The sequence below is a fragment of the Prinia subflava genome, unplaced genomic scaffold, assembly GCF_021018805.1.
Source record: "Prinia subflava isolate CZ2003 ecotype Zambia unplaced genomic scaffold, Cam_Psub_1.2 scaffold_47_NEW, whole genome shotgun sequence".
NCBI lineage: Eukaryota > Metazoa > Chordata > Aves > Passeriformes > Cisticolidae > Prinia > Prinia subflava.
The window spans coordinates 370,430-382,158 of record NW_026961001.1 but is presented as its reverse complement, the minus strand read 5'-3'; the positions used below and the strand labels follow the sequence as shown (position 1 = coordinate 382,158).

Here is an 11,729-nt window from a genome sequence, read left to right as displayed (position 1 = left end):
TGGGAGGGCGACACTGGGAGCAGACTGGGGACACTGGGCTGATACCATGGGTGGCACTGGGGACACTGGGGTGACCCTGGGATGGCTCACTGGGGTGGTGGCATTGGCACGGTGATAATGGGGGTGGGGACACTGGGGTGAAAGTGGGGATACTGGGCTGGGGACCTTGCTGTGGTGACACTGGGGCGGTGGCACTGGGATGGGGACTGCTCTGGGGACAATGGGGCAGTGACGTCACTTCTTCCTGTTTCCTCCCGGCCGCGCCACATTTCCCTTGTATCCACCACTGTCACCGGGTCCTGTTCGCCACCCGTCGTGTCCCCAGAGTGTCCCCAGAGTGTCCCCAACAGCCATGGAGTCCTGCGAGGTGTGACAATCCTGACATGGGGGGCCGGGAGGGGCCGGGGGGACACAGGAGGTGGTGGGAGAGGCCGGGGGTGGCAAAGGGGACAGGAGGGCTTGGGAGGAAGGGGGAGGTGACAGAGGGGTGGAGGGGATGGAGGGTGGCGGGCTGTTGGCAAGGGGGGGAGAACAGCAGGGGGTGACAGGAGGGGATGAGCAGGCAGTGAACGAGTGGCAGGGGGGTGGCAGAGAGGACAGGGGTTGACAAAGGGACAGAGGGGACACCTGAGCCCTCCAGGGATGGGACAAAGGGGACCCTGGGAGGGCACAGGGGCCACCCCAGGAGGCCAATAGTGCCATGAGGTCCCCACCACCTGCCCTGTCCCCCCCCAGGTGCTGGAGGCGCAGGTGGCCGTGGTGGCCACCCTGGGTGAGCTGGTGGCCACCATGACCGCGCCATGCAGAATCAAGCGGCTGTTCATGTACCCAGCGTCCCTGCACGATGACCTGAGGAGATTCACCTGGACCCTCCGGGACACCCTGCGCCACCCAGATTTCACCTGCCTGGGCTTCTGCGATGTCACCTCCGTGTACCAGCCTGATGTCACCGAGCTGGGCAGAGCTCTGGCTGCCCTCAGGGACACCCGATGGGGCACCTTGGTCCACGTGAGAGCTGCAGCCAGAGCCTTGCGGGAGTCGGTGGATGAGCTCGTGAAGAGCTGGTTCCGGGTGGCCGAGGAGGCCCTGGAGCTCCGCGATACCTGGGAGAAGACAACCACTGATGAGGGCACCAATGAGGACACTGACGAGGACACCAGTGAGGACAGCAGCACTGCCCAGGCTGGTGACCTGCGGGGTGCGACCACTGGCTGGGGGACAGCTGGGGACAACCTGGTGGCTGCAGCCCAGCAGCTGCTGGTGTCCCTGCCCTCGGTGGTGGCTGCACACAAGGCCCCGATGGCAGCAGCCACCAAGGCCATGGAGGAGGCCATGGTGGCCATCAGCCAGGTGGGGACGGCCACCAGGAGACTGCGAGTGGAGAAGGTCCAGGGCCTGCTGGAGCACTTGGTGGCCGCATGTGACAGAGCCACCATGTTCCCCCGGGGGCTGCAGCGCTGACTCGGGGACATTGAGGCCACCCTGAAGGTGACAAAGGAGGCATCCCACGATGTCTCCGAGGCCTTGGTGGCCGCGGTGGCCGAGGCTGAGCGGCTGTGGGAGGCCAGCGCCCGCCTGACTGTGCATCACCTGCTGGGGACACTTGGGGATCTCCAGCACTTCCTCTTTAGTCCCTGTGGTGTTTCCAGTGACCTCGGTTACCTCACAGTGTCTGAGCAGTGCCAAAAAGCCATCAAGGACATCCTGAGGCTGCTGGAGGCCAGTGATGTCACTGGTATGACATCACTGGGGCAGTGACATCACCATGAACATCGCTGGTGTCACTTGTTCCCTCCCCCTTCACTGCGCAGTGTTTGAGATTAATTTGGGGAATCTTCTGGGAATTTTCAGTTGAATTGCTCCAAATACTGATGGGAATTCCTGGGGTGACATCACTGGGGACACGCAGGGACGCTCAGGGACAGTTGCAGACACCTGGGGACACTCTGGGATGCAGGGGCAGGGGGTGAATGAGCCCCCTCGGTGCCTTGCAGGAGAAGCAGCAGACCCAGGTTATAAATGACAATGGAAATTACAATATAAATAACGATACAATATTTCACATTCACGTATCAGCTTTTGCACTTTGTTATTGTGCACAACGATATTGATACAGTACAATTTATAATTCCTTTCAGCTGCATTTTGGTATAACATAATCTATCAGTTGATGTGTGCACCGTATAGCCAACAGAAACGGCAGCATGATAAATCGATTTTATATTGTAGGTCTTAGCGAAATATTAAAATAGAGACTGCGCAATGCTAAAATGCTTTTATATTATAACTATTGTAACTAACTTGTTGCCTTTCGATGGAAAGGCAGGCGACCTGGTTTCAGAAAGCCAGCACGGCAGCTTGACTCCTCAAGCTACTCGGGCCACAGACAACGCATACACCAATGTGGTGGACGGCAAATGGCGATTTATTAGGGTCTTACAGGCGATTATATAGTCTAAGGGGTCTTCACTACGTCAGAGGGGAGGGGAGGTTAAAAGTTAGTGGAAAACTACTGGGTTTAGAGGGGCTACATTGTTCTCAAGGTTAGTTACACATCTCCGAGGGTGAGGGGGAGGTTTTTCTGTCTTTCCGTTACAATCCCGAGATCTTCCGCGGCGCCAGGCCTTATCTTATCTGCTCACACACATCTCCCCCCCTCCTCTCACAAATAAATGAGGTAGTTAAAATATGAGTATTATAATGAGGTACAAAGTAGTAACTTAATAATAAAAAAAGAGGTTTGAAAAACTTGAGTAAATATTTGCGAGGTAGATCAGACAAATCTCGCGACTGGCAGTGTTCACAGTTTCATTCACAGCAATAGTTGCTGTTCTACGAATAGAATGTTGGCCCGTTCTAGGCGTGTTTGGTGGTTCGTCACTTCCCTCTGGAACAGGGGTGTACGCGTTACGGGGGCGTCCCACGAGCATGTCCTGCAAATAGAAACTCAGTTTTCATTAGTTTCATTCTGAAGATCAGGCTTGATTGACTTAAGTGGACACCACTTGATTCTGCCCTCTCTTTTGACAGCTGCGTACCCTCTTCCCGTGAGTACCAACCTCCAGCCCTGCTCCCATTCACCCAGCTCATTTTTAATTACAACCTGTGGGCCCTCCTCTAGTGCTCGAGTGGCCCAGTGCTTTTGTGCAGGACTGTTTGTTTCATCTCCCCTGGGGAACTGATTCAGTGCTAGCAAGGCAGTTGCCAGCAGCCGTGCCTGGTCCCCTGGGGGAATGACATTGGCGAAACCCTCTGACTTCGCCAGCACCTCTATTCTGGCTTTGAGGGTTTGGTTGGCTCTCTCCACTATGGCCTGACCTGTAGAATTGTATGGAATGCCCTGCACTAAAGTGATGCCCCACTTTGAGGCGAAATCTTGCACCGGTTTGGAGGTGAAATTTGAGCCATTGTCAGTTTTTATTTGCTTGGGGATACCAAGCCATGCCATAGCTGTTAGCCAGTGTTGAATTGTGGCTTTAGAGTTGGTTTTGGGGTGCTGTGTGGCTACAATCACTCCGCTGTAAGTGTCCACTGTCACTGCCAGCCATGCTCGAGGCTTCAGCAGTTGACATAAGGTAAAGTCTGATTGCCAAATTTCTGAGGCCTTGAGACCTCTTGGGTTGACCCCACTGGTCCACAGGGGTGACTTCTGGCAATGAGGGCAGGTGGCCACTACATGTTTCGCGTCTGCTGTCGAGATCCTGCATCTTTTTGCCAGTGCTTTGGCTCCGATGTGGAGCGACTCATGCAGTTGACGGGCTTCCTGCAATGTCCACACTCCCTTTGCTGCAGCGTCTGCTTTGTCGTTGCCGGTCTGGAAGAAGCCCTTGACTGGGTTGTGGCTGTTGACATGAATGACAGACACGGTGCCCTGTCGCGAGGAGAGCGCTTCTTCCAGCATTGAGGCTGCTGTAGATGTCGACACACCTGGTCCTGACATGGCCAGGCAGAGCCTTGCCACGAATATGGAGTCTGTTACGATGTTGAGGTGCTCATCTTGGAAGAGTCCACACGCCAAGACCACAGCTGTTGCTTCCAGTTGTTGCACTGACAGTGTGGGGTCGCATGCTTTGACACAATGCCACTGTTCTCCTGTCTGCCACACTGCCGCTGCAGTGGAAGTCGCAGAGGAGGCGTCTGTGAAGACCGTCGGTCCTGGCAGTGGACGGTCCATGACCTTTGGTGGCAGGTCTATGTCGACAATGGTCAGTAGCTGAGTCCAAGGTGGTCTGGAGGCGTAGCAGATTTCTCCTCCGAAGCCAGTGAGGGCAAGGGCCAGGTGTTCCGATGCTGCGGTCGACTCTGTGGTCAGCTGCTTGCGGAAGGGAAGGTGGATTTTTGTTGGCTCGATTCCCAGATGTTTCAGGGCAAGTTTCCTGCCTTTCATGATGATGTTGGCGACGCATTCGACTCCTGGGGAAAATGCACGAGCTGGTCTTCCGAGGACCACCCACTGGATCGGCTGAGCTTTCTCAGAAGGTCCTTGGGCCAGTGCTCCCACTCCTCCCTTCTGTGTAAAGTGGACGTACAGATCAAGGGACACACCTGGGTTCCACCTGGCCAGTGTGCCAGTAGACATCTGATGTTCGATGAAGTCGAGGGAGCTCGCTGCTTGTGGTGTCAGCTCCTTGGGTTCCCAGGGGTGCTTTCCTTTCAGGAGGTCATATAAGGGGTCCATGACCTCGGGAGGGATTAGGATGATGTTGCGAAGCCACTGCAGAGATCCTACAAGTCGCTGCATGTCATGGAGCGTCTTGATGTCTCGGCAGACCTTTACCTTGGGAGGGGTCACGTAGGAATTTGTGATTCCCACTCCCAGGAAGGTCACGCAGGGTCCTCTTTTGATCTTTGCGCTCGCGATCTCAAAACCGTTGGCCTGGAGAGTTTCCGTGATTGTGGACACTAAATGATCCACTTGGCTTGCTGATGGTGCAGCGATGAGGATGTCGTCCATGTACTGAATGATGGTTGCAGCAGGATAGGAGTGTCGGACTGGCATCAGTGCTTTGTCCACGGTGATCTGGCATACCGTAGGGCTGTCCACAAAGCCTTGGGGTAACATACACCATTGGAAACGGAGGCTAGGTCGCTCGCCGTTCGGGAACACGACAGAAAAAGCAAACCGTTCCTTGTCCTCAGGGTGTAGAGGTATCGAAAAGAAACAGTCTTTGATGTCCAGCACTGCGCATGGCTGCCCTTGAGGGATGGCTGAGTTCATGGGCAGCAGTGTCTGGACGGGACCCATAGATTTGGTTGTCTTGTTCACTTCCCTGAGGTCGTGGACGAGGCGATAGCCTTCTCCAGACCTTTTGGGGATCACAAACACAGGTGTATTCCAGGGGCTAGTGGAGGGTTCTATGTGACCCTTTTGCAGCTCACGGTCGACCAGTTCCAGTAAGGCTGCCATTCGAGGCTTTGACAAGGGCCACTGCTCAACCCATACAGGGTCTGACGATTTCCATGTCAGTTTGATTGGCAGCGGTGGGTGCACGGCAGCGGCCCTCAGGATAAATTTGTAATTCTCACTCCTAACATGGCAAAGACATCCCTTCCTATCAAGGGTGGTGAATTTTGCAAAATGTAGGGGTAGATTGCCACAGTTTGTTCTGGTCCTTTTTCTGTATGGAGTGTTATAGCTACCAACTGGGTGCTTCTCCACGCCCGGGTCTGCCCTCCCACTCCTCTCAATGGGGGTACTTCTTTAAATTTCCAATGTTGAGGCCAGTGTGCTTGCGGGATTATCGAACAGTCAGACCCCGTGTCCCCCCAAAACGGAAGCCCTATGATGTGGGGATCCCGGCTGCCATAAAGGCAGCATGTTCCCCAAATCACTAGGGGCTCCTTCCCGATTTTCATGGCCAAGGCCACCCAGGGCTCCCGCTCTGGGGTGACCCCTGCTGGCCCTGTGCCCCAGGTGCGGCTTGCGGTGGTGGTGGACACGAGAGTGTCGCTGGCAGTGTTGTGAAACCTTGCCATTGTGTCGCTGTGGGGGGTGCAAGACCGGCTGTCCCCTGTGGGGGCAGGGGGTATGATGGTTCCCCGCCCCACTGGGGGTTGGCATAGATGGGCCGCCTTGCATTCGCAGCGGGAGGAGGCTGGGTGCGGCCCACACGCCCCCTCCCTTTCCCGTTTCCCTGAGGCCGGGACTTGCAGTCTTTGACAAGGTGCCCCTTCTTCCCACAGCTCCAGCAGGGCCCTCTCGCACGGGCTTGGAGCGGGGGCACCGCCGGGGATGGCTGTGCTGGCTGGGGACAGCTCACTGCGATGTGGCCTGCCTGGCCACATTTGAAACATGCCATGGCACTGGTTAGGGTGCGGACAGCTGCCTGGATGGGTGTCAGCTGCTCCTCTTTTGCTACATGTTTGACCATGTCGGCCAGGCTGGCTCCAGCCGGCAAGGAACGCAGAATGTCTTTGGTAATTGAGTTACATTGTTGCCGCAGACAATCAGCTACTACGGGGCCTCTCGCCTCTGGGGGCAGGGTGGACGAATCCACCGCTGCCTGAAGGCGATCCACGAACTGAGTGAAGCTTTCGCTTTCACCCTGTTTTATGGTGGACCATGGAGAGGGCCTGGCCACCACTCGGGATGCAGCTCGAAAAGCCTCTCGAGCAGCTTGGGTGGTGGCTCTGACCTCCTCAGCCCGCATGTTCGTGGCTTGTTGCTGTGGGGTTATCATGGTATCATGTTTTCCCATCAGCCTGGATAGACTGGAATCATGTAGTGGCTGCCCTGCTCCAGAAGACTGAGCCAATAAATTTGTACAGTTGTCTTTCCACTCTTGTTTGAAGACAATCATCCCCGCACCATCAAATATCATGCGGCTTATTTGTTTTATATCAAAAGGGAGCAAGTCATAGTTGCCAAAAAGTCCATCCACCAGAGTGGAGACCATGGCTGAATTCAACCCTTTTTCTGAGATTGCTTTTACGATTGTTTGTATGTCTTTGGGGTTTACCGGTGTATATGTTCTTTGCTGATTTCCCTCTGGCCCCGTAACTCTTACTGGGAAAACCTTCACTGCAGCCGCTGGTGCCCATTCAGCACAAGCTATTTTTATCTTTCCCCAGTCAGTAAGCTGGGCTGGCTCGCATTGTAAACCCCTTCCGAAATGGTCTAAAGCTTTATTCGTTTTCGCTTTAAACCGTAGCGGCTTTTCCCTTTCCGTTTCTGAGTCCCAGCCATCTTCCGTCAGCTCTCCCGAGCTGCTGGAGCTGCTGCTGCTGGACTCAGAGTCGGAAGCGGACTGCCAGTGCACTTCCGGGCTGCGGTGCCGTTTTGTGCGGCTCCGGCCCCGGCCCTCCCTCCGGGGGTGGTGCCGCTCCCGCCCCCTGGGCTCGCCCTGCCTCCCGCAGGGGGAGGTCTCTCCCTCTGATGGAAGCAGCGCCGAGCGCCGCTCCCGATCGGGCATGCGCTCTCTGCTGTTCTCCCGCGCACGCGCGTTGGCAAAAGCCCGCTGTTCTGGGCTGAGCGGGTGCTCTCTGCCACTCTCCCGCGCATGCGTGCCCGTGGAGAGCCGCGGCGCCGCTTTGAGCGTGCACCCTCTCCCTTCCTGCCGCACGTACGCATCAGCCAAAGCCCGCAGCTCCTGTCTGAGCGTGCGCTTCTCTCCCTCTCCCCCGTCTCTCTCCTGCGCATGCGTATCAGCGGATACCCGCGGCTCCCCGCCAAAGGCATCCGGACCCCGCCCCTCCTCACGGCCGCCGGCGCCATTTTGAAACGCGTATGGCGGCGGTGCCGCCCGTGCCGCGCTTTCAGCGTCTCTGGCTTCACCCGCCAATCCCTCCCAGAAGAACCGCGCGCGTTGCCGCGCCTCGGGCTCTGAAATGCCGTCCGGCGGCGAAGAGCCGGGCAAGGGACTCGCGGCTTTTTGGGAAGGTTCCGCGGGCGGGGGGGGACCCGGCGGTTTCGGCGGGGGGGTCGGGGGATTCTCTAAGGGCCCTGGGGGGTCTGGGCTCCGGCTCCGGGAGCGGGGAAGCGCGCCTGTCTCCCGCTGCTCCCCGCCCTCGGACAAATCGCGTTCGAATGCCGTTTGCGTGGTGGCGCCCACTCCCGATTTGGGTGCAGTTAGCAAACACACGCGTGCGGCGCTCCAAGTCTCCTGTTCCTCTAACGCCCTGCTCAAAGCCTGCTCGACTCTTCCCCACGCTTTGAGACTTTTGGCACTGCCCGAGGCTTTCGTATCCTTAGCCAGGGCAATCGTGCACTTTTCCCATACCTCCGAATGGAGTATATCTATTGGGCGGTCTATCACCCCAAGCTCTAGTAATCTTGCCATAGCAAGTTGAAGATCTCTGAGCTTACACTTAATTCCCCACTGTTTATGAATCAAACTCACGACCTTCGCGATGGCCTCCATGATCCTCGCTGGTCCGGGGACGTCTCCCCCGCCGTGGGTCGGGTCCTTTTGTCCCGCCCCGGCCGCTGCTCCTGTCCAGGTGAAAACCCCGATTCCCGAGCGTTTTTGTCCCGGGTTTCGGCACCACTGATGTTGCCTTTCGATGGAAAGGCAGGCGACCTGGTTTCAGAAAGCCAGCACGGCAGCTTGACTCCTCAAGCTACTCGGGCCACAGACAACGCATACACCAATGTGGTGGACGGCAAATGGCGATTTATTAGGGTCTTACAGGCGATTATATAGTCTAAGGGGTCTTCACTACGTCAGAGGGGAGGGGAGGTTAAAAGTTAGTGGAAAACTACTGGGTTTAGAGGGGCTACATTGTTCTCAAGGTTAGTTACACATCTCCGAGGGTGAGGGGGAGGTTTTTCTGTCTTTCCGTTACAATCCCGAGATCTTCCGCGGCGCCAGGCCTTATCTTATCTGCTCACACACACTAACTTTTATATTATAACTAACTCACAGAATGGTGTCTTAATTTGAAAGACAGGTATCCCCAGGGGAAAGCCAGAGCCTCTCTTGGAATGGAGAATTCAAACCGCTTCTCTCCTGTTGTGGTGTGTGTTTTTGCTTTGTGTTTCCTGGCCGGGTTTCTATTTCATTTGTGTGTTGTCATTGTGTGATATGCAGTTTGTCTCCCCTAGACCTATCCTCCCCCGCTCCTTGTGACAGGCACTGTCTCTCATTTGTATCAGTTTGCACTATTTTTATGTTCTATACCCTAGTTGTTATATGTCAATCCCTTTACTTGTCAGCTGGCCACTCCCAAGAAGTTTCCCCTTTGGTCCTCAAGCATTTATCCCCTCCCTAATCTCCTCCCTTCCCAGTTGTCAATCCCCTGCACCCCTGCCCCTCTTTCCAGAGCCTTCTCCGCCAATCTTCCCTAACTCAATGTATCATTTGCTATCCTGTATTGTTCCCCTCCCTTTGTTATCCTCATTGGACTGAGTTCTGTACTCCCTGCCTTAGACTCCTCCCTAAGTGTACCCTCATTGTTTGTTTGCTTTGTGCCGCCCCTTCCATAAAACCTACAGGCAGAGCCCTGCTCGAGGTTCTTGGGGTTTTGTTCTTCTTGTGTTAACACCTTCAATAAACCTCCTCAGTTTACCCCAAGAACCGTCTCATCTCTGCGCCCCGGAAAGTGACTGCTGAGAGCATCGGAGTCCCTGGGTGGGGAGGTGAGAGCTCCCTGGGGGGAAGGTGTCGCACCCCTTGCTGCTGTGCACCCTGGGACATCAGAAGCACACACCACGACACTCTCCGAATTATTATAATTTTCAAAATTAAGGGGCTCTCAGGCAAAGATATGGGGATAGGAATAACAGTTCTTTACTGATACGGATAACAATGCAAACAAACAACAACAACCACAGCATTAATAACACAACCCAACCAGGAACCTCGAGGGCCTTTGCTTCACAAAGCCCAGGGCAGTCTGATCCCAATGCCCCTGCAGGACTCTGAGAGCACCAAGCTGGAATAGTGGAAAATCCCGGGCTGGCAGATGAGATCAATCAGAAGCTCCATCAGTGGTAGCTGGAACTGCTGGATGTTCTGGCAGGGCAGTGTGGGGCTACAGCATCGTGAAAAAGCCTCAAAGCAGCCAAAGAAGTGGCAGCGGCGGGACAGGGCTGGCCCAGCTCCAGCAGTACAAGAGGAGGGGAGCTCAGAATTCCTGGGCACACAAGCAGATGGTGGTAGATTTCCCAAGACTGGACTTGGTGGTAAGCGTTGTGAAAAATAAGGTTCACTTTGCTGGTAAAATTTAGAAGTTTTAATAAAAAGACGATAGAAGACAGAGATAAAGCAAATGATTAACGGTCAGGTGCTTGGCATTCAGCCAAGAACACCCCTACTATCTTGGAGAAATTCCTTAAATACCTTTTCATTACATCAGCCTGTTGCATATTCATAGACCATTATGCATATTCATCTTTTTCCAAGAACTGTTTAGCATGGCCCCTCCTTGGGCCCGCCTTTTTAGAGCATGCTGTGTCTTGGCTGTGTCTTCATTATCACCTTCAGTTTGGGCTGTGGTCCATGCTTTCTTCAGACAGCAGGTGCTGATAATTTGGCATATCAGTAGCAGGGCTCTTCATCACACGTTCACTGGATGTTATCCCAACCAAACAGACAGTTCAACTGCAAGCATAACTATATATAGCTATCCCACTCCCACGTCTAAGTAAAAACAATAAAAACTATATCCTTACAGCAAAGCTATTTTAACATTATACATGTAGCGTTGCCTTGATTTGGGAAGACAGGTATCTGTCTGGGAAAACTGGAGTTTCCCTTGGAATGGAGAATGTAAAAACCCCTCCCTCCAAATTATTATAATTTTGCGACTAGGAGCTTTCAGGCAAAAATATAGGAATAGGAATAACAGTTCTTTACTAGGAATACTTGAAATGCAAATGCAGTAATTAAAAAAAAAAAAACCAAACCAAAATAACCAAGCAAACAAAAATCCTAGAAAACCCTGATGGAGTCAGGAATATGACCTGACACCCTGTCGGCCAGGGTGTTGGAAGCAGTCCAAATAAATCTTCCTGGAGTGACAGATGTGGTTCTGTTTGAGTAGAGATGATCCTGTAAACAGATTCAGTGGCGGTGAGATGAGTCCAGTCTTCCTCTGAGACTCCAGTGGAAAAGAGGATGATCTGGGGTCCCTGTGTCCCCATTTCATCTGGGTAGGGAATGGTTGGCTCCTCCCCACTGGGTGGAGCATCTCACAATGGGATGATGTAATGTGTCATGTCTTTGGTGAGCGCCTAATGTCCTTTGGGTAAAACGTGTCACCAATGAAGAGCCAGAGCTGACCTGCATTCTGACACACCGTGGTAGAACAGTTCACATTAAAGTCGTCACTGGACACAGGGTCAGATGTCACTGTGATTTCTGATGCATTTTGGCCGAGTGATTGGAATCTGGTGCCACCTGACCATGTTCTCACAGGGATTGGAGGAGCTACAGTGTGTATGCAAAGTGAATCCATGATTACTGTTACAGGTCCCGAGGGAAAGACAGCGACCGTCCGTCCCCACATGGTGCAGGGACCCATCACGTTATGGGGGAGAGACGTGATGTCCCAGTGGGGAGCAAAAATAGAAGTGAGTTTTTGATGGAAACCGCAGAGATGCCTGCCACACTGTAGTTATAGTGGAAAACCAACCAGCCTATTTGGACAGATCTATGGGCTCTTGAACAGAAAAAAATGAATTCCCTCAAAAATTGGTAAAAGAACAACTAAAAAAATTAGTGAGCAAACAACTACAAAAAGGCCATGCCAGACCCACAAATAATGCCTGGATTTCCCCAGATGTTGTC

The 11,729-nt window shown here is 53.9% G+C and overlaps 1 protein-coding gene across 1 annotated transcript; it reads left to right on the top strand.

Moving 5' to 3' along the window:
- The first annotated feature begins 254 nt into the window (after positions 1-254).
- On the top strand, positions 255-1,600 carry LOC134565405 (uncharacterized). The gene is made up of 2 exons (XM_063424980.1): positions 255-367; positions 736-1,600. The coding sequence occupies exons 1-2, from the start codon at positions 353-355 to the stop codon at positions 1,459-1,461; spliced, it is 741 nt and encodes a 246-aa protein (XP_063281050.1). The 5' UTR covers positions 255-352; the 3' UTR covers positions 1,462-1,600.
- Positions 1,601-11,729: the final 10,129 nt, after the last annotated feature.